Source organism: Macaca thibetana, chromosome 8 (genome assembly GCF_024542745.1).
Source record: "Macaca thibetana thibetana isolate TM-01 chromosome 8, ASM2454274v1, whole genome shotgun sequence".
Lineage (NCBI taxonomy): Eukaryota > Metazoa > Chordata > Mammalia > Primates > Cercopithecidae > Macaca > Macaca thibetana.
Genome location: NC_065585.1, coordinates 50,186,752 through 50,209,980, shown reverse-complemented (window position 1 = coordinate 50,209,980; position 23,229 = coordinate 50,186,752). Strand labels below are relative to the sequence as shown.

General features: G+C 45.1%; 1 protein-coding gene and 1 long non-coding RNA gene across 7 annotated transcripts in view; one reads left to right on the top strand and one right to left on the bottom strand.

The window, feature by feature from the left end:
• LOC126960859 (uncharacterized) overlaps nt 1-7,761 on the top strand; it is a 43,693-nt gene extending 35,932 nt beyond the window's left edge. The window contains exon 4 of the long non-coding RNA XR_007728122.1: nt 7,481-7,761. This is a non-coding gene — a long non-coding RNA (uncharacterized LOC126960859). The remainder of the gene's footprint in view (nt 1-7,480) is intronic.
• The window catches only part of TP53INP1 (tumor protein p53 inducible nuclear protein 1), a 117,878-nt gene that overhangs the window by 5,779 nt on the left and 88,870 nt on the right, over nt 1-23,229 (bottom strand). Inside the window, exons 1-4 of one of the 6 annotated variants that reach the window (XM_050800549.1) lie at nt 17,114-17,452; nt 12,203-12,367; nt 8,723-8,983; nt 7,756-8,119 (exon numbers count right to left, since the gene is read on the bottom strand). In XM_050800549.1, the coding sequence (XP_050656506.1) occupies nt 7,756-8,119; nt 8,723-8,834 (476 nt within the window). In that variant the 5' untranslated portion in view covers nt 8,835-8,983; nt 12,203-12,367; nt 17,114-17,452. Of the gene's footprint in view, nt 1-328; nt 367-7,755; nt 8,120-8,722; nt 8,984-9,687; nt 9,784-12,202; nt 13,288-17,113; nt 17,453-23,229 lie in introns of those variants that run through there. The other 5 variants (XM_050800550.1, XM_050800552.1, XM_050800548.1 and 2 more) reach the window with 5 other exon arrangements.

Here is a 23,229-nt window from a genome sequence, read left to right as displayed (position 1 = left end):
CGAGTGGATCACCTTAGTAGAGTTCAAGACCAGCCTGGCCAACGTGGTGAAACACCATCTCTACTAAAAATACAAAAATTGGCCAGGTGTGGTGATGCAAGCCTGTAATCCCAGCTACTTGGGAGACTGAGACAAGAGAATCACTTGAATCTGGGGGGCGGAGGCTGCCATGAGCCGAGATCGCACCATTGCACTCCAGTCTGAGTGACAGAGTGAGACTCCCTCTCAAAAAAAAAAAAAAAGAAGTCATTTTTAAAAGGTCAGCATTTGGGTCCTTTGCCTCCCTATGCATACATATATCACACAGTCTCGAAGTGAATATACTTACTCTGTGCCCGTGAGTCTTATAAGCAGCTTTTCCTGGCCCTACAAATGTTAAATGGTGAACTATTAAATCACTAGTAAGATTTAAAATGCTATTGTAACTTTACTATTAGGACGTGGTCAACTTTTATTAAAACTGGTTTACTATGTGCCATTAAAGGCACATACATGTACTTAAGATAACATGTAAAACCTTCAAAAGCAGTATTTATAAAGGCTAAAATGCAATGAAACGTATACCCCGAATCCCACTATAATTACAAAGCACCTCAATTTTCTGTGCTTTATGCTAATATCCCCAATGACAGACACAATTGAAGCAATTTGACGTCTGAAAGACATATGATTTATTTCCTGCTAAGAAAACATTTACTACAAAGCTAGCCTAATTTTGGTAACACCTGATTTCCATCTTGATTTAGCAAGACTTCCTTATAAGAATTTCAAATCCCAAAATAAGGATGTTAAAAAAAATCATAGTTACTATTTTAAAACTGTAATAATTTACAGGAATTTCCTGTGTGCAGAAAGGATTCACATAAAATTCAGTGCATTCTGGCCAGGCATAATGGCTCATGCCTGTAATCCCAGAACTTTGGAAGGTCAAGGTGGGTGGATCACTTGAGGTCAGGAGTTCAAGACCAGCCTGGCCAACATGGTGAAACCCCATCTCTACTAAAAATACAAAAAATTAGCTGGAGATGGTGGCACGTGCCTGTAATCCCAGTTACTCGGCAGGCTGAGGCAGGAGGATCACCTGAACCCAGTGTGGAGGTTGCAGTGAGCTGAGATCGCGCCACTGCAATCCAGCCTGGGCGACAGGGTGAGACTCCGTGTTAAAATAAATAAATAAAATTCAGTGCCTTCTTTTGATCCTTTATATATGGAAAAGTACGTATTTATCCCTATATGTTATAACTGTCATATATGAATGCAAAGACAAACAAGATACAAAAACAACATTCTCACTGTACCAAAACTAGAAACCCATAACAACCTTGAAAAGGAAGGAAGAAGAAGGAAGGAAGAAGAAGAAGAAATCTACTGAAACAAAATGGTGGAGATCATTGCCTAAATAAGTAGTTTATAAAATAGTATATATGGGCCGGGCACAGTGGCTCATACCTGTAATCCCAGCACTTTGGGAGGCCAAGACAGGTGGCTCACCTGAGGTCAGGAGTTTGAGACCAGCCTAGTCAACATGGTAAAACCTTGTCTCTACTAAAAACACAACATTAGCCAGGTGTGGTGGTGCACACCTGTAGTCCCAGCTACTTGGGAGGGTGAGGCATGAGAATTGCTTGAATCTGGGAGGCAGAGGTTGCAGTGAGCTGACATCACGCCACTGCTTTCCAACCTGGGTAACAGAGCAAGACACTGTCTCAAAAACAAAACAAAACAAAAAAACTATACTGCTGGGCATGGTGCCTCATGCCTGTAATCCCAGCACTTTGGGAGGCCAAGGCGGGCGGATCATGAGGTCAGGAGTTCAAGACTAGCCTGGCCAACATGGTGAAACCACATCTCTACTAAAAATACAAAAATTAGCCAGGCATGGTGGTGTGTTCCTGTAATCCCAGCTACTCAGGAGGCTGAGGCAGGAGAATTGCTTGAACCCGGGAGGCGGAGGTTGCAGTGAGCCGAGATCACACCATTGTGCTCCAGCCTGGGCAACAAGAGTTAAACTCTGTCTCAAAAAAAAAAAAAAAAAAAAAAATATATATATATATATATATATATATATATATGGCACGTTGCCATTTAGGTTAAAAGTTTATGTGTACATACAGGCACAGAAAAAAAACCACAATCTGGAAGGATATACTCTAGGTTGTTAAAAGTATTCATCTCTGGGTCATGAAAATGTCATTTCCAATTTTTGCATATTTGTATTTTCTAATTGTTTACATTGCATCTGTACTGTTTCTGTAGTAAATTCTTTTGCAAAGCTGCTGACTACACATACAAAACACTGAAAAGTAAACATACAAATGCCAGTAAGTTTAAAGTGACTAATTATTATAAATTGTTTTTTTTTTTTTGAGACAGAGCCTTGTTTTGTCACCCAGGCTGGAGCGCAGTGTGGTGTGATCTCAGCTCACTGCAACCTCCGCCTCCCCGGTTCAAGCAGTTCTCCTGCCTCAGCCTCCCTAGTAGCTGGGAGTACAGGTGCCCACCAGCACGCCTGGCTAATTTTTGTATTTTTAAGATGGGGTTTCGCCATGTTGGACAGGCTAGGTCTTGAACTCCTGACCTTGTGATCCGCCCACCCCAGCCTCCCAAACTGCTGGGATTACAGGTGTAAGCCACTGTGCCTGGCCTAATTATAAATTCTTGAGTGGCATTCCTCAGAGGTAAAATCAGAATCAGGAGGAAAGAATTTTCAAGAAAGGAATCTGAAGCAACTCTAAAGCAATTAAATCAATAGCAACTCCAAAAAGTTGTATTTTAAATTTTTGTTGGAATGCCTGAAACGCCTCTTAATAAACTTGTAGCACTGAATACAGTGCCAGTTAAAGTAACATTCCCCACCCAAGACCTTACCTAGGATATAGCCTGGCATCATATAACATACAAGAAAGTTGTTTTCATTTTGGTACAAGCAAAATGAAATGAAATATGTAAAATCATCTATAATATTAAGACTTGAGAGTATAGCAAACTCTGGTAAAGTTAACAAATTAATGTGCTGCCTAGGGTTTGTTTATATCTGGAAAACAGGAAACAGTAGATAGGGAGAGAGCTAGACAGACAGACAGATACAATAGATACAATACTTTTCTTAGTAGAGTCAGAGCCTGGACATGACAACACTAACAATAGGGATATTCTGAACTGCTCCAAGGATCCAAATCCACCTGGACCCTCAACCTAAGACAGGGAATGCCAACATTCCCAAAATACTTTAACAGGAAACATTCCACTAAGGTACACAATAGGACAGTGGGACTTTCAGCTAATTAACAGGGTAATGGGGTTTACTTTAGTGGGTGGGAACAATCTCAGATATTTCCTGGATATATTCTCTGGACAAAGGTCACATAATGTCTCTAAATTTGGGGAAACTTAAAAAGCCAGAAGGCAGAGATTACAAGAAAAGTAACCAACAATTGCTTGGGGCAATAGACAGATTGATTAATCAAGATAATGACTGACAAATGGGCAAGGATCTATTTCTGTCTCTGCTGGGAACCGAAGGCCTCTCCTATACAAGTGGGCAAAATGGTTGGGGGTGGTGAAGATAAATTCCTGGGACTCCTTGGTATGGGAGCTCCATGTGCTGTGGTATCAAGATCCATTGGTAAAGCCCTGATTCAGGCTACAATTAGATTGGAGAACATAAAAATGCAAGTGTTGATAGGATTATGAAAGTTAGGATGTTTAAGTGAGCTTTACGTAAAGAAGTTATATCCCCTTTACCTAAATGTTTTATGAGAATGGATATGTCTGGCTGGAGACACACTTCCCCCACCTAGTACTGTAAAACAAAAGGCATGTAAGTCTGCCCTTCATGACAATATTAACTGGACATGCTAAATGGGGACGAACAGCACTGCCCAGGTCCACATAGTGTATAGTAGAAGCTGGATTGGTGGTAGGGACAAATTATCTGTCTGATAGTCTTATGTGGAAGGGAAACTGGCGCTTATGGCAAAAGACTGTGAGCACCTCTCAGTAACAACTACTGGCACTTTGCACTAGAGAATTTCCACATGAGAGGCATTTAATCCCTCGCTAAAGGACATTAATTGACGCTACCCCTATGACTGAAGGACATAAAATGATCTTGAAACCTGAAATATCTATGCTGTCTTTGGTGATATCAGAGAAACACTAATTGGGAGGGCAGTGCCCAGAAGAGTTCCATAAAAAATGGAAATGGTTTATACAGGATCATGTTACGTAGGGAATGTAACGAGGCTCCCACAAGCAGGGAGCCTCTCTCCACCTTGGACTGACTCTGGAACTGTGTGAGGAGCTGGATTCCACAGTGCTAGTAGCTCCTAACTGACTGACAAAGAGCTGCTTGGTTGTGCATGGCAGTTCCAAGGTGAACAGACGGCATCCTGTTTGGAAGGATGCTACTTTGATCAAAGGAGGTAAAAACAAATCGGCTCTGTGGGTTGAACTGCACGCTGGTTTCCTAGCGATGACGGAAGCCCCTAGGTTTGGGTTTTTACTGACTCATGAGCAGTGGTCAATGGACATGGTCAGGCAGAATCACAATGAAAACCTGGACTTTTAAAGGGATGGCTTCCATAGGGAGCACAACCCTATGGAAATCTGAGGGGTACATTAGGATGTGCCAATGGCCATCAGAAGAACTCCCTTCCAGGTTTGGAAGGTGACTGGGACTGGAAGCAGATATATCCCCATGTGCTCCCTGGAGGTGCCCTCCTGGGTTCATTAAATGAGTGGTACAGGCAATGCAGAGACGGGCTGCATCTAGACATTCCTCTTCTACCCTCTCAGGCACAAATACCAATGAGAACCGTTTTGCCAGTCAGCAAAAGAGACAGACTACTGATGAGGGGCAGATTCCCCGGTGGGAAGGCCCTGAGCATAGCAACAAGTGAGACTGGTGCTGGTATCCCTGGGGAGCTACAAATGGGTCTTGAGAAGAAGAGACAGTCTCTGGAGTGGGCTTTACTTACCCAGTGGAAGATGCAAATGCTCAGAGTGCCATAAAAAACCCAGAACAGAAGATACTGCATGGATGTAGATAGTTGACTGTCATTTCTTCAAACCAAAGGACACACTATATAGCCCATAATGCCCAAAAGCACTCTGGGAGGCAGAGGCGGTGGATCACCAAAGGTCAGGAGTTCGAGAGCAGCCTGGCCAATATGGTGACACCCCCTTTCTACTAAAAGTACAAATATTACCCAAGTATGGGGGCGAGTGCCTGTAATCCCAGCTACTTGGGAGGCTGAGAAAGGAGAATCACTTGAACCTGGGAGGCGGAGGTTGCGATGAGCCGAGATCCTGCCACTGCCTTCCAGCCTGGGCGACAGAGTGAGACTCCATCTCAAAAAAACAAAACAAAACAAAAAAACCCAAAAACAAAATGGGGGGATAAAAGAATGAAGGGCTGGTTGTCCCCACAAGATTTTCCTGTTTTTCTGGTGATATGAGGAAGAAGGGATAGGGAGGATGCTGGTATGACTTATGCAATTCTAGCCAAGGGTTGAGTGTGCTAGTATAATGGTTTTAACTTTTTCTTTCTTTCCCACATCACCTCATTTTTTTTCCCTCTACCAGATGCAATGGTCCTAGGACCAGTGCTGTAACTACAAGTACTGGAAGCAGGGATGGTTCCTGAGCAAGAAGCTGTAATTATGTTTTTAAACCTCATGTCAAAAGTCCTAAGGCCCTTATGGGGTTACCTACACCCCATCTTGCAAAACTGGAGTCAACAATGAACGCAGCTATATTGTCTGGTGGTAAAAACAGCCCACTAATTTTGTACCTATGTCACCTTACTCTATCTGAATGGGAGTGGACTGAGGGAGAGGTACTTGCTAAACTAGTATTGCTACCTGCAATCTAGACCAGCACAGTGGCTAAACCTAACATCCCTTCCAGAGATGGAAAAGTTTGGGTATAAATGAAGAGAAAGAGGATAAAAGAATGAATAAATAGGTTATGATAGGGATCAATTCATCATATTAATACCTTGAAACAGGCTCAGAGAAAAAGATGACATTGTCTTTAAGCCCAGGTATACCAGATGCCTAAAAGGGTGAAGCTACATGTTTGCCAAAACCATTTCTGCTTTTGGAAACCAACAAGATCAATAAACCTGCAAACCTGAGTGGCCTCGCCCTGGGAGACATGCTCATACAATACAATGACGGATGTAATGAATTATAGACTGAATGGGATTCCGGTGTTGTGCCAGTAGTTTTTGAGTTCCATATCCTTTTGTTGTAAGGAATCCAAGTTTGAAGACTGAGGCTGGACTGTAAAATATATATACTGTAAAATATATATTCAGTCTTGTCAGTCTCCTGGCATACCACTCCTAAAATCCTTGGAACCTCCAACATGGAAAGTGCATGCTAATTAGTTGACTGGTGGTTGGCAGCAACTAGACAGCTTCAGGATGGGATTTGGTCACTAGAAAGACCAAGTTAGAGTTGGGACTTTTAGCCCCACCCCTCAAACTCCAGAGAGGGGAGAGGGTCTGAAGGTTAGGCCAATCACCAATGGCCAATGATTTCATCAATTATGCCGATGTACTGATGCCTCCATAAGACCCCAAAAGTACTGGATTCAGGGAGCCTCTGGAGAGCTAACATGTGGAGTTTCCTGGAGGGTGGGGTGCGCCGAGGACATGGAAGCTCCATGCCCTCCCCACACGCCTTGCTTTATGCATCCCTTCATCTGTATCCTTTATAATAAACCGGAAAACATGTTCTCCCAAGTTCTATAAGATGTTCTAGCAAATTAATCAAACCCAAGGAAGGGGTCATGGGAATACCAGTTTACAGCTGGTTGGTCAGAAGCATAAAACCGGGGGCTTGAGATTGGCATCGGAAATGGGAGGCAGTCTTTTGGGACTAAGCCTTCAACCTATGGGACACTAGAGAGTGTCCACTGCTGGAGGACTGCGGTGTGTGGAAAAAACCCACACATCTGGTGTCAGAAGCACTGGGTGACTGTGCAGTGTGAGTACTGCAGTAAGAAACTGAGTTCATTAAATTCTCAGACAAGGTTTTCAAGGTTACATCATTTGATGCGACGTAGCTAGAAATACTTGGAAGAAAATAAATTTTAAGACATAATATTCTAGTTGAATTTGATACCCTAAATAATCCAGTCTATAAAGTCAGAGTTATGTTCTAAGATACTTAGCAGAAATGCCAGTCTTATTTCTAATCAGTAGCAGAATTTTGTAAATGAGAATGCTATTATATAACTGGGGCCATGCTACATCTAACTTTCTTAAAAAATCGAAAATGAACAAGTTTTTGTTTTTGTTTTTGAGAGAGTCTTGCTCTGTCACCCAGGCTGATGTGCAGTGGCACAATCTTGGCTCAATGCAACCTCTGCCTCCTGGTTCAAGCCATCCTCCCACCTCAGCCTCCTGAGTAGCTAGGACTACAGGTGTGCACCACCACACCTGGCTAATTTTTTGTTATTTTTTGTGCAGACGGGGTTTCACCATGTTGCCTACGGTGGTCCTGAACTCCTGAGCTCAAGTGATCTGCCTGCCTAGGCCTCCCAAAGTGCTGGGATTACAGGTGTGAGACACCATGACCAGTCAACAAGTTATCTTACGGATCATCTTGTGTACTGTGCACACACATGCTTTCATAAATCTCTAATAAAATTACTTTTGCATCTTCTAATAACTTAGGTTTGAATTAGAGACAAAATGCATGCTCAGTGGACTGCCTACAGAGAGTTAAAATACTTGTAACGTACCTGGGACTACTTGGATTATGTAATTCATCAGTCCCACAGGTGGCCTCACTGAGACCAGGGCAGGAGTTATGCACAGCATAGACAGACATGCTGGGATGTTCAATGAGAAGGTTTTCCATAGGACTCGTTTCCACCTTGATAGTGGTTAATCCACCTGCAGTAAAACACGGGGGTGGGGTAATAAACCAGCTCTCCTCCATTGGACATGACTCAAACTGGAGGAAGCAGGAATCACTTGTATCAGCCAAGCACTCAAGAGATGCCGGTAAACAGGAAAAGACTGAAGGGTGCTCAGTAGGTGACTCTTCACTGATGTCCTCCTCCTCTTCTTCTTCTTCTTCTGCTGAGAAGCCAGTGCAAGTATCTAGATTGTAGTCCATATTACCGTCCATGTGTGTTGTAGAAGAGTCCCACAGGAGGATGATTATCACATTGGGCAGTCATTATAAAGTCACCCATCAAATTCACAGCACAGAAAAAAGAAGAAATGATACTATTAGCTGATGCTCACATATCTTCTTTTATTTAGTTCAGAACCAAACACATTTATATTCATCTATATGATTATAAAATTATTTCTGAGCACAGAAATTGTGTGTGTGTGTGTGTGTGTCACTATATGGGATGGATTATGTTGGTTTTGCAGGAGTGATTTTAAGACTTTCTATTCTGCTGAATAACTGTGTAATGAGCCAGATGGGTTACTACCTGTCTAATACAAGGGTCTTCTATTGAAGTGCCCTTGATCTAATCAATCTGTAAGAGTTGCAAAACTAAAAACTGATGTCAGTCAATTTCACTGACATTATCTAGCACAGGTCGTTTCCTGTAATTTTTTAAAGACAAACTCCTGCTTACTTTTAAGGCTTAAAAACCCTCAGTTACTGGTTTTCTTATGCAAAAACTGAGATGCAAGTTTCCATTTTTACTGTGAAGATGAACCACCAAGTAACCAAGTGTACCTTACCTATGAAGTCAACAAGAATCCATTCATCATCTTCTTTCTCACTGAATTCTGGTTCTTGGTTGGAGGAAGAACTGACTTCACCCACAAACATTTTATTCAGCCTCTGGAACATTGTTAAGGCAAGACTGAGAGTTTGGCTGGATGTCTTTTACAGCTGAGATTTCAAAACCTTGTCTTCAGTTGGCCCGATGGTACTGACAGGAGATTAAAGTGCACAGGGTGCTTATCAACTTAGGTGAAAAGCAAGAAGAGTCATTATCCCTAAAATAAAACATAAAAAGAAAGTTATTTCAAATCAGCATACACATATGTACATAAGTACATACACACATACCCTTAGAAAAAAGCATATACCTTGGCCTACATTCTACAGCTATTCCCTTTCTGCAGGAGTCAAACACAAGAAATACAACATAATGTTTTGTAAATACTCAAATTCAACCTATAAATATCTTAAAATGTGAAAAAAAAGGGAAAGAATTGGTTCTTTTTCATATCTATGCTTTTATAATAAGGGATGAATTTGAATAATATCCTTCAAACTTTTCTGCAAGCAGATGAGCAAATTGTAGATATTAACAGTCTTGGTATATGTTATTCAACTGCCCAGAAGTCCCAGCAACAGTGCCTGGTGATCACCATTATGCCAGGCCCTCACCCTCCTCTGGCTCATTTTCTCTTCTACTCTGTACTTCTTGTCTATAACTGTAAGCATACCTGATTACACTTAAAATCTGTAAGCCCAGCAAGCACACTTTGACCTTCTAAATTCCTACAGCTGGCATGAAAAAATTTACACTGCAGAGAACTAAGCTTGGCCAAACCTAGAACTGGAAACACGCTTCCTATGTGGCAGCTCAGCAGGTGGGTGCTGAGGTCAGCCACCTGCATTCAAACCCTGGCTGACTGCTTACTTGCTGTTTGAGTTAGGAAGTTATGTGACTTCAGTTGGCAACAGCTCCTACCTTAGGGAGTTCTGGTGAGTTCTAAATGAGAAACTCCAGGCTTGCTTAATCCTATTCCAGAGTTCTAGATTTATTTATCCATTTCTACCTGGCAACCTGATGGGCATATCAAACCAGACACATACCAAAATTAAAAGATACAAAAATTAAAAGATAGCTTTTAATTTTTTCCCCACAAACTTATTCATATACACTGCCCTTCATCCCTTTCTCAGGAAGCAGCAGCAGCTGGCAATTATTCAGGCCAAACACTCTAGCAAGTCAGCCTTCATGCCTTTTTTTTTTTTTGAGACGTAGTCTTGCTCTGTCGCCCAGGCTGGAGTGCAGTGGGGCGATCTCGGCTCACTGCAAGCTCCGCCTCCCAGATTCACATCATTCTCCTGCCTCAGCCTCCTGAGTAGCTGGGACTACAGGCACCCTCCACCACGCCCGGCTAATTTTTTTTTTGCAATTTTTAGTAGAGACGGGGTTTCACTGTGTTGGCCAGGACGGTCTCAATCTCCTGACCTCGTGATCCCCCTGCCTCAGCCTCCCAAAGTGCTGGTATTACAGGCGTGAGCCACCGCACCTGCACGCCTTTTGCTCCCTCCTACCCACCCCCATCCCAACCATCAGCAAGTCCCGTCAACCCCAGCAGCACAGGCAGCTCGAATCTGCCTGCTTCCCTCCACCACTCTCATCCTAGTTTAAGCCAAACTGTTGTCTGAGACTTTGTCAAAACCGCCTACTAGACAGTCTCCCTGATCCTACTCTTGTTAAAGACAACGGACTTAGCAAAATACTTAGAATAAAGTCCTCAGTCCAGGTCAACTATTAGTCTAGTATTTACTGAGTACCTGTTATGCATCAGGTACAGTGCTGGGCACAGGGGAGACAGCTGTGAAAAGGGCCCTCCCACCAGTTTAACAATCCAGTGTGATGAATGCCATGGAAGAAGTATTTGGTGTTCTCCAGGCCACCTGGGTGGACTCCTGCAATAAATGACTTTTCTCGAGTGGCTGAGGTCACTAATGGAGGAAGGGGGCAAAGGAACACTATGGAAGCCTGCACATGAGTGAGGATGTGGCACCTTCAGTACCACTCAAGGTGCAGAGGGAGGGTCACAAGAGCAGGCTAGGGGAGCTGAGCAGGAACCAGGTCCTGCAGAGCCTTGTAAGCCAGGAAAAGGGGAAGGGAAAAGTCAAAGACCCAGGTTTCTGGCTTGGCCTACTGAGGGGATGGTGGAACCATTTAGGGAAATAGGAATGAATACTGCAGAAAGCACAGATAAGGCATTTCGAAAATGGTAAATTGGAGGAATATGCAAAATAATGCAGCTGGAGATGTCCAGCAGGCAGCGGGATATAGAGCTTTGGAGTTCAGGAGTGTTGTCTCAGCTAGGGGCACAGATTTGGGAGCTGTTGACACAAAGACGGTGATAAAAAGCATAGGAATGGATGAGGCTATATGTGGAGGCTCATGTCTGCAATCCTAGCATTTCGGGAGGCTGAGGCCAGAGGAATGCTTGTGCCTAGGAGTTGGAGACCAGCCTGGGCAACAAAATAAGAACCTGTTTCTACAAAAAAATTTAAAAAATTAGCCAGGTGCAGTGGTGTGCACCTGTAGTCCTAGCTACTTGGGAGGCTGAGGTGGGAGGATCCCAAGTCCAGGTTCAAAGCTGCAGTAAGCTATGATTGTGCCACTGTACTCCAATGTGAGTGACACAGCGAGACCTTGTCTCAAAAAAAAAAAAAAAGTTATATATATGGATGAGATCAGCCAGGGCTGAAGAAATGCACCTCACTAATCACCACCTCTTTTTATCACAAGCATCAGCCTTGAATCCACAACTTCAGGCTCCTGACAGTTCACTTTCAAAAGTAATCTTTAGCTGTAAAAGTAGTTGGGATCTGTAGCTGAGATTCCTGGTTCAGTTTGTTGTGTGTAAACTGGACTGCTACAAGTGTTTGGCACACTACTACACAAGTAAAACATTTCAAATAAATGACATTAGAACACTTTGTGGTCACAATTCATCTTCTTCAGCCATTAATGATTAAAAATGGGTAAACAGGAAGTGTCACTTGCATAACCAGTCTTCCTGAAACCTTCTGGAAAGCAACACGGCCAAATCATGAAGGCTGGAGCTATAGCAGAATTCAAAGTTAGCTTTATGCTCTATGTAAGAGAAATCAAAAGAAAAGTGGGCTGTATAGTTTGTTTGTTTGACCCGCTGTGGTGTGACAGTTATATCCCAAAATGAGTTATCATAAGGTCTGATGTAAATAAAGATTTTTGAGGATACATGCTAGGAGGGAAAAACATATTTTCAAAATTCTTCCTCCATTTTATTTTAAATTGTGGAGGCAGATATTGGCCCCACGTACAATTCTGTATCTGCTGAACCAGTTGAGAGAATAAGCCCAATTCTCCAGCATAGTGCTGGACTCTAGCCCTGAATCAGCTAAAGACACTGGGAGGGGAGAACCACACAGGGGAACCTTTGCTCATCATGAACGAATGCCTTGTCCCCTACCTGTGATGCTGCATGAGAGTAAGGCACTGGGGCCCAGGTCAGATAACTGGCAGCTATAAGGCCGAAAACATTGCTGGGGCCACTGCAGTTCTGGCAGCTGCTGGGTTCCCACATGCAAATTGCCCCCTCTGGCCACAGCTCCAAACCCAGGAAGGCAGCTTCTGCCTGGAATATACACAAATAGCAAGTCAGCTACAGGAAAGGCTTCTCTGGAGGAGCTTTCTAGGGAGCAGTACAAGTCAGTGCTCTTTTGGTTTCCCAAAGTCAGAGGCTGCCTCCAGATGTCCCATATCTCTGCAAGGACAACCAACCTTGGGCAATAGAGTGTTGAGAAGCCCAGCCAAGTGAAGGAGGAGCTTGTCCTTCATCTCACCCAAGCTACTGCTGGTGTTTCCATGGCACATCTGCTGACACCCATGGGAAGAACACAGAATGGAGTTCCTGGGGAGGGTGAAAGGGGCCTGGTCATCCACAGCAGCAGTTCTTGCTGTGGCTCTACCACAGGTGGCTGGAGCTAAACTGGCCCTTCTGAGCTTCAGTCTCACCATTGGGAAAATAGGGAGACTGTGCTGAATCACCTCGTTTCACTCTCTTTCCCCACAAACTTCTAGCACAAAAAAGTGAGGCTGGTTTAACTAGCAAAGCCAAGTTCCCCTGGCCCTGCTTCCCACAGGTGTCACAAAAGGCAAGGAGCTATTGGAGAGACCCTCCCAGCATTGCTAAAACTGTCCATTGAGGTAGCCACCAGGCACATTGTGTAAATGAACACTTGAAATGTGACTAGTATCATCGAGAAACTGCATTTTTCGTTTTACTAGTTAATCCATTTACTAAGTTTAATCTAGTTAAACTTAAAAGCTGATAGTTTAGTTTTCTGAAAACTTTCAAGTATGTTTGGAACAGTTAGCGTGCATTAATCCACTTTTTCACCTATAAATTTTATGTCTAAATATAGAGCAAGTAGTTCAAATGAAAACTTTGTATCTGAATTGAGATGTGCTCTATGTGTAAAATACACACTAGAGTGTATTTCAAAGACTTAGTACCCCCCCAAAATGCAGAAGTTTTTATATTGATTACATGTTGAAAAAATAATTTTAGTATTATTAAATACATTAATAAAATTAACTTCACCAGTTTCTTTTTCCTTTTTTAATATAGCTACTAGAAAATTCAAACATACATATGGCTCACATTATTTATTTCTGTTGAACAGGGCAGTTCTAGAAAAAGTCTTAAAGGTCTACCTTCCTACTGATGACCCAGAGACTATCCCTGCCCAGTCACTGCTACTGTTGACCTTGGCTCCTGCCCAGGGATGGAGGCTGTCAATTGGGCTGGTTCTACGTGGAGGTAAATGGAAAAGTAGAGCTTTAGACTCCTCTCCTCTCCAGATCATCACTAATATTCACAACACGAGGGCAATCATAGAACGAAAATAAAAATTCCAGAGAAAGTATGTGTCCTAAGAGGACAAACTTACAAATCCAGTTCTGGAATTCAGCAAAGAGGTGAAGCAAAGCAGGTTAGGTGGAGTAGCGCTGTTGTTCTTTAAGGCACCTGCAAGCTTTCAGCTTTAACTAGCCTCAGCCCAGCAGTTTCCCCAGCAGAGAAAAGAACCCCCAAATACAGAAAAGAAACAAAGTGTCTGGGCCCTAGCATTTCAAGAAGGCAGCTTTGTCCCTGTTCTGCTTGGCTCAAAAGACCTCCATCCCTCCCTTTAAAAAATAAATTATGTCTTTTTAATTATAAACTGAACAAGACATTATAAAACATCTAGAAAATAAGAAAAATAAGTATTATTCCATTGCTTTGTTCCCATCACTTAACATATTGGTGCCTTTTCTTCTGTTTTCTTCTATAGATAAGGTTTCTTTTTATCTTGTGAATGCACTGTTTTGTATCTCACTGTTACTTAACATTTTATCATCAATGGTTTGCATATTACTACATGAGTAGAGATGCTTTGTAGGCAGAGAAAGGTGGCTGATGGAGTCTAATACTCATGGGGAAAAGCATTCTAGTTTGACCACTTACAAAAGAAACTGCTAGTTTGGAAGATCTTGTTAGCATAATTTATTTTCTCACTTTTAAGATAGGTAGCCCACCAAGAGGCAGTATGTTGTGGTACTTAAAGACTGGCTCTGAGGCTGGGCGCAGTGGCTCATGTCTATAATCCCAGCGCTTTGGGAGGCCAAGGCAGCAGGATCACTTTAAGCCAGGAGTTCAAGACCAGCCTGGGCAACAAAGCAAGACCCCATCTCTACAAAAAATAAATTAGCTGGGTGTGGTGGTATGCACATGTAGTCCCAGCTACCCAGGAGGCTGAGGTAGGAGGATCGCTTGAGCCCATGAGTTTGAAGCTGCAGTGAGTTATGATCCCACCACTACACTCCAGCCTGGTCAACAGAGTAAGACCCGTCTCGAAAAAAAAAGAAAAAAAAAAGACAGGCCATGGAGTTCGCCTGCTCCGTTTGAAATCTTGGCTCTGCTACATGCAACCTATGTGAATTCAGGATATTTACTAACATCTTGGTGTCTGTTTTCTCATTCTTAACATGGGAATGACAGTTATAATACCTACTTCACAGTGCCAGTGTAAGGATTAAGTGTATACTACTTAGAATAGCAGACCTGAGTAAATATTAACTACAAGTTCATTCAAAGCCAGTTGTGAGACTGTCAACAAGTCATTCGGCATTGCTGCATTTGAGTTTATCCATAAAACGTCTACTTAATAATTAGCTACAATTTACAGAATGCTTATTGTATGTAATGGGGCCTTGAAGTACTTATTTGTCCCATTTTACTGGTGAGGAAACCCAGGCTGAGGAATTAACTAACTTGTTCAAAAGTGACAGAGCAGGCTGAGGAATTAACTAACTTGTTCAAAAGTGACAGAGTTGGTTGGGGTGGAGTCAGCATTAGGGCAAAAATCCATCTGATTCCAATTCCTTGTTTTCCCTACACATGCTCTTTTAGGCTCCTAGTCTCAACTGTGGGTCTCTGAACTTCAGAAAACAGCCCTTTTCAGTTAGTTTTGGCTGCCAGTAGGCGGCTCCAAAAAACATCAAAAAAAAAAAAAAGACCACAAGTTTGATGATCTAACTTCTAAATCTGTGTACAGTTATGGCTCCTTCACAGTTTCAGGAAATCAGGTGGCTACACGTACCGTCATTGAAAAGCAGCCTCAGAATTCCTTCTTTTTATCCCACCCTCTTCCACTATTTTAAAAACATGCAGATTCTAGTAATTTAAAATGGGTTTTGAACTGGAGAAAAACCAAGCCAAGAAAGTTATCTCTGCTTGTTCCACTTATATGAAGACTAGATTCAAGTAATTTAAAATGGATTTTGAACTGCAGAAAAACCCAGGCCAAGAAAGTTGTCTTTGCTTGTTCAACTTATATGAAGTCTGTTCAACTAGTATGCAAGGGAGGTTATTTCCCCAGGGATCCACCCCTGCCTGCCCTGAAGGCTAAAAGACAGTGGACAAAGACAAGAGTAAGTGGTAATTCACAGCCTGATAATCTTGAATTTTGAAACCAGAAATCGGAGGAAGCAATGGCAGAAAAGAACAAAAGATAGGATGAGGAAACAAGTCCTTGGTCACAGAAATTAGTAAGGTCCTGGTTCCAGGCAGGGGCCTTTTAAAATTATGCTGCCAGTTCAGAATTACATTGATTGCGACTTAAAAGCTTCCCAGTGCTTTCCACATCTGCAAATGAAAATGTGTTTCAATTACCAAGCTGGTGATTTCAGTATCTTGGGGGAACTGATTATGACTTCTGTTCAATGACCCCAGGGGTCACATTTTCCCCCCTTTTCCCAAAACTATTGTGCATTCAGAAAAGGCTCTTTTAGCAATGTGCCCAAGTCCTTGGGAGTCACAGTTGTAAAAAGGCTCTTCCTTAATCCATTCTGAATTGGAATTAACCTACTGAGCAGATATAATCAGGAAATACAAGCAAAACAAAGGCTCTCCAGGTAAAATTCGGCTGCCACTGTGAAATACAAACACCATTTCCTTTTATTAATTGGTTGTGTGGCCTTGAGCAACTTAATCTCTCTGTGCCTTGGGTTTCCTATGTGTAAGATAGCCGGGCCTTATTTCACATAGGGTTATGAGAATCAACTGGGGCAATAAAACATAGTATATGGCACATACTCAGCGCTCAGTAAGTGTGAGCGATTCAAAGGATCTCAATGTTAAGGGCCAAGGAGAGTACTCTTTCCACAGGTGCAAAGGCAGGTAGCGAAGAGTAAGATCAAGCCCGGTCAAGGGACAGGCCGCGGACAGGCGGGGGCCGGTGACCGGGTCACGCAGCAGGTTCCCCGTAGCCGCAGGGCCTCCGGAGCTCGGAGGGCAGGCGCGGGGGACAGGATGGCAGGGCCAGGACAGAGCGCCGGGCCACAAGCCCAACCGCCTCTGTCTCGGGAGATGCGTCCCGGAGGTGGCCGCAGGAGCCCTGACGCCGAATGCCGAGCGGGCGGCCCCATCCAACGGCCGAGCGCAGGCGGAGGAGGAGGAGTGGAGGGGAGTGAGGAGGAGTGAGAGGAGGAGGTCCCGCCGCGGCCAAGAAAACAGGCCACGCTCGGGGGAGGAGGTAGAGACCAAACACCCAACCGCCGCCCAGCGCCGGGGCCAGGCCGGGCCCTTGTCCGCGCCGCCGTCGCTGCCTCTGTCAGCCTCCGTTCGCGCTCTGGGCCCCGGGGGCCGCCGAGGACCAACCGACGGGGTGGGCGGCCGGGCCCGGCGACGGCGAGGGGAGGCAGCGAGGAGGTTCGAAGCGCAACCGGCGCCCCAAGGCAGGGCGCGCGGCCAGCCCCGCCGGGGTCGGGAGCGGGCAGCGCTGCCGCCCCAACTGGCAGCGAGGCGGCCCTGGACGCCCGCCCGTCCCCCGGCACTTACGTGGGCCCGGGCCGTGCGGGGCTGCGCGGGGAAGGGGGCGGCCGCCGGCTAGGCGGGGAAGGACGCGGGTGGCGCGGGACTGCTGAGGTAGCTGCGGTGGGGCCGGGCTGCGCTTCCCCTCGCTCAGGTCCCCGGACGGCAGGCGCTGGGCCGACTCCAGCCCTCGAGTCGCTGCACCCAGGCCGGTCAGTCCAAGTCCTTTTGTTGTTGTGCAGCGCTCGCAACAGCTGATCGGCCGCTCCGCCCGCCGTCCAGCCCCGCTGCCCCGCCCCGGGCCGCGCCAGGCCGGGCCCCACCAATCGGCGGCGCGGGGGCCCCGGGGCCGCCCTGCAAGAGGTTGTCACCAACGCACGTGACCTGGCGCCCGGCCGGCGGCGCGCTCAGCTCCGAAACAAGCCCGGGCAACAAAAACCGGGATCCGAGCGTGGAGGCCTGGGCGAGCGGAAGGGTGGGAGAGTGGGGCTAGGCCTGGGAGGGAAGCGCTGGGGCCGGGGCCGGCTTCCCGGGAGCCAGCGGGAGCGGGGCGCGTAGCAGGCGGGCTAGGAAGAACCGGCCGGCGACGGGAAGGGCAGAGGAGGAGCTCCCCCTCAGCGACCCTTCTGGCCGAGTGAGGGGTCGAGGGTTTGAGGCACAAAGGGCGCAGAACGTTTTCTGCTGTGAGAGGAACATTAAGAATCCTGGGAGGGCTGGGGCTAACGCCTCCGGGAGCCCCACCTGGCCTGCCTAGGGTTCGATGTGCAGCCAGGGTGCTGGGAGGGGGCCGCTGCTGGGCCCCAGATAGAGGGATGGAGGCCATTCAGTCACGGAGCCAGGCCCCACCTGCTGTAGAAACCGCCACCAAGAGCTGGCCGGGCTTGCTGTACGCTGTGGATTCCGCCTGCCTATAGACGAGGCACAAGGGACTGCGAGACCAGGCCTGAAGGCAGAGAGGTCAGCAGGCTCGGGGGCCTCTGCTCCAGCGGACAACAAGCGCACCTGGCGGGAAGGGCCGCCTCCCCAGGCGCTGCAGCCCAGCTCTCATGTGACCCAGGGAACTTAGCCCTCTGTTCTGTTTGCATACTGCAAAGTGTGGGCATTCACGCCGGGCCTGCCAACTCACCAGGTTATTTATAGTGACAAGAGAGTGAGACAGTGGGCATGAACGTGTTTTCCAAACCAAGGCTCTGTCCGCATATAGGTGGATTAACTGTCTGGCAAAGGCAGGTGAGTGACGTTGATGCCTATTAGCTCTAATGTGGATACTGTTTGGACCGGGATGTAGTTCTGTGACCCGGGGTGAACTGTATAGCAACCCTCGAGGGATTCCTGTCACATTACAGTATCTGAAAGACACTCATATTCTGACCCTCACAACATAGTCCATTTCCAACAGTACTGGTTTTAAAGGATGTAAATTGCAGTGCAGAGAATTGTCAGACACCAAGGAGTAATGATCGAAATATGATGGTCATTGGACCTTGTCTTGGGAGAAAGAGCTAAAACTGTGATCTAGATAGTCTCACAGACTTGAACATGCTTTGGACTTTAGGTTTTTGCAAATCAGGCTCATTCTAATATTTTCTCCCAAATGCTGAGGTAGAAGCCCTATGATCTCTTGTTTCTCCCTAGGAATCCATTGAAGAGGCCATCTCCACATTCAGAATCAAGGTATGACAATTACAAGGGGCTGATTTTTAAAAAGAAAAAGGCCTACCTTTTTCCAGTTTGACAAGGTTTATCATGGTTAAAGCAACATGTGAAATCATACGATCTTGTTATGATAGAAGAAAACAATATGAAGTAGATCATTTTTCCAGAGATGACCACAACAGTATCTCCATCATGAAGTGGGTGTATTTTTCTTCCCTTTGAATCTGGGCTGACCCTGTGATTGCTCTGACCAATAGAATGTGGCAGAAAGAATGTTCTAAGACTTCCAAGCCTCGGCATTAAGCAAAAGCATTTAAGCAAACCCGATAGCTTCTGCTTTGTACTCTGGAAAATGCCAGCCACTCATAAGGAGAGACCACCCTGCTAGCCACAGGGAAAGGCCATGTGAAAAGAAAGATGCCTGGCCAGCTCTAGCTCTTCAGCTCATCCCAGCTGAGCTATGAGACACATGAGTGGAAAAGCCCTTAGGAAGTTCCAGCTCCAGCAGACACCATATGTAACAGAGATAAGCCATCCCCACGGAGCACTGCAAAATGACAGCATTGTGAACAAGTAAATGATCATTGTTTTAAGGCACTAAATGTTGGGGTAGTTTTTAAAGCAGCAATAGATAACCAAAACACAAAGCTAACAGAAATGCCCATCACAGATCAATGACTCTAAGCTCTACCAAATAGAGTGTTTGTGATGAAAACATCTTATCTCAGGAGTCACTTGCTTTCTGTTTACTCTCTTGCTGATTTATACTCTTCCCACCTGGTGCTTGTTTATCCCAGTGGTGCACCAAGGAGGGAGTGCCTCGGGGCAGCATAGGTAAAGTCTGTCCCTAGGAGGGAGGAGTATTTTACCACATTGTTTGGAACTGTTGGAGCATAATAATAAAAAGCAAACTGACTTTTAGTCAATTTTATTTTAAAATTCTTTGCAGACACACAAATTTACTGTGTACTGCCGGTAGCTGGGGCAGATCACTCCTGCTGTCACCCTCCCTGGTATGCCACTGATTTACATAAATGCATGCAGTAAAACTCAGGAGTAATGTCATCTCCATAGCGTAGAGCTGTCTGAACACAACCAAACTGTCAACTTACACAAATGCAAGCAAGCTTTTCATCTGTTCACTGACAAAGACCCAGCCAGGTTCCCCGCCTGGGCAGATCCAGTGAATCCAACCATCCCTTAATTCACAGAATAATTCTTAGCGTGTTGCTATAGTACCCACTTCCAGGCTGACCCCCTGCTGTGGGGGTGACCCTTTCCCCATCTGTCAGAGTCCTCCTGTCTGTTTTCCATGGAGCTCAATACACTCCCTTATCTACCCTAACAAAAGGGATTCAGCCTCAAGTTTTGTTTTGAAGACTCACAGTGCAGGACCACATTCACACCAACAAACAGATACAATGCAACTAATGCCTCTGCCTCCTGCTTATGAAAGCAGGCTGTGGCCATCACCCTGCGAGTGGCATCGAGGCTGCTAAAGAATGTTGTTTCTTACCAACTTGTAGGATGGCTACTTGGGGCAGCCTCAGAACAAAGCAACAAGTTGTTCAGTCTGTACTGAGGAGAATCTCAAAGTGAAGTCCACTTAGGTCTTTTTCTAACTACCCATCAATAGTTAGGATCCGCTGGGCTTCTACTATGGACACAGCATGTTGCCAAGTGTCAGGGAAAGACAAGAAATTTTTAAAATTGCATTTTAGATAAACAATCACTTAGCATTCCAGTGACATCTGCTGTCTTAAGGGAAGAAAGGGTCTGTCTGGGTCTCCAGAAAGCCTGGAACAAGGAAGCAAGAGATTCTGTGATTTCTGCTTTCTGAAGTAAAAACAGAAAACAGACGTTTAACTGGGCTGCCAGTTACCATCTCAGAAAGGAGTCAAGAATTGTTCCAGGGCAATAAGTGTAAGAGCTTTTCAAGACCCTGCAACCTTTGTGACTTTTGTATGTTTGTCTGTTTGTTTAACCCTATTTCCACATGGTGATTTGAAATAAAATCCTTAAAAAGGATCTGTGTGCTGGCTGAGGCAGCAGAAAGGAAAAAGGAGGAGGGCCCTCTTCATTCAGTAACCAGTGCTAGGGAGGAGTCCCCAAGAACTGGGGTAGCCTGCCCTGGATTGTGACTAACGATCACTCCAGGCCTAGGATATTTTCTCCAGTTTCTGGAAAGTCCTTTCAAGGCTTCTTAGTTTCTGGCTGAATGTATAGATAACCGAATTATTTAGAACTTAGAGCAGAGGCTGGGCACGATGGCTCACGCCTGTAATCCCAGCACTTTGGGAGGCCAAGGCGGGCGGATCACCTGAGGTCGGGAGTTCAAGACCAGCCTGACCAACATGGAGAAACCCCATCTCTACCGAAAATACAAAATTAGCTAGGCATGATAGTGCATGCCTGTAATCCCAGCTACTCGGGAGGCTGAGGCAGGAGAACCGCTTGAACCAGGGAGGCGGAGGTTGCAGTGAGCTGAGATCGCACCATTGCACTCTAGCCTGGGCAACAAGAGTGAAACTGTCTCAAACAAAACAAAACACCTTCAAGCAGAAAGCAAGGTCATCCCTTAATGGATATGGCCTAGAGACGTGATACAGAATGGCCCTTCATACACCACCCTAGCTCCAAGGAGCCCTGAAGCTTGAAGAGGCACTGTGTGGGGCAGATGTGACTCGGTCTTGGGGCGGTTGTTGGACATTAGTTGAAGTGTGTGAGCAAAGGACTTTGTAACTCCCGCTGCCAAAGCGACTTCTTCACTCACAGTGCTACTTCTGGGCACTGCCCAACAGTCCACATATGCCAGAGGCAACTCCAGGTGGGTCTGTAACCATGAATTGCTTTGTTAGGATGACAGCTTGAGTACAAGTGCCTTTCTGCTCTTCTCAAAAGGATGCAGATGATATGGTTACTACTTACATAAGCCACACACTGCCTAAGTTATCTACCTAATCTACCTATTTAAGGAAAACTCGTTGATTGGATTCTTTTTTTTTTCTTTTTGCATGAATGAACTACCTTAAATACCCATTTCATTTTGCAAGATGAATTTGTGCTTTTAAATGTCCATGTTTCTCATGGCTTTGGCAAAGCCAGCCTAAACGTTTTGATCATCTGAGGCAAGGTTTTTGATTTCTGTAGTACCCTTTTGGGGCCTCTTTTCCTGCTTTATTCCTCTTTGATAGGAGTAGGCATTTATTTCTCTTAAATATCCATTACATTTTGCAACATGAATTTGTGTGTTTTTGTTTTTTGTTTTTTGTGTTTTTTTTGAGATGGAGTCTTGCTCTGTCACCAGGCTGGAGTGCAGTGGCATGATCTTCACTCACTGCAACCTCTGCCTCCCAGGTTCAAGAGATTCTTCTGCATCAGCCTCCTGAGTAGCTGAGACTACAAGCGTGTGCCAGCTCACCCAGCTAATTTTTGTATTTTTAGTAGAGACGGTTTCACCGTGTTGGCCAGGATGGTCTCGATTTCTTGACCTCAAGATCTGCCCGCCTCAGCCTCCCAAAGTGCTGGGATTACAGGCATAAGCCACCACACCCGGCCTATTCAACAATTATTTAATGAGCACTTATTCTATGTCAGGCACCAGGCATACAGCAGTGAACAAAACAGATAAAGTCTTGGCCCTCAAGAACCTTCCATCTAGTAGAGGAGATACAATAAACAAGTAAATATGTAATTTAGTGTGTGCTGTGAAGAAAGATAAGCTGGGTAAAGGCTTAGAGAGAAATTGGTGGGGAAGTCAGGAGGGCCTCTCTGAGGAGATGGCATTTGAGCATTGAGAACCAAAGGGCATAGAAGAGTGGTCCAGGAGCAGAAAGAGCAAGTACAAAGGCCCGAGATAGAAGAGTCCTTGCTGTGCCTAAGAGCAGTGCGGTTCTCAGCAGTGCTACACAGTGTAACTGAGGATTTGGCATGACCTGGTATCTCATGGGGACCTGACCAGACCCATAGGTTTACAAGCTGAAGAGCCGTAGAACTTTGAATTCCTTTGCTGTCTTTTGGGTTTTTACAACACTTCCAGAAAGGCCCACAGATCTCTGAGAAGTCACTTTTTGTGTTTTTTATTATTATAACGTGAAACTAAATTGTAGAGCCCTGAGAACAGGTCTCACAGAATGGGCCTCAGGTAATCAATTCTGTTGCATGCTGGAGATAAATACACTCTGTGCTGTCTGGTAAGGAAGGAAGGGACAGATAATTATGGAGTTCCTGCTCTGGAATGGGGACAGTTGCTTATCTTCTAAGTGCCTCAGTTTCCTCACATGTAAAAGAGGGACAATAATACCAGCTCAGAGAGACAATAAAGGCAGAAAGGTGCCTGGCACATGTAGGTCTTTGGTAAGTGTGTGTTCTTACCAGCACATAGACCCTTCTTGTCCTATTTCTTTTTGTGTTGCTGTAACAGAATACCTGAGAATGGGTAACTCATAAAGAACAGAGATTTATTTCTTACAGTGGTGGAGTCTGGC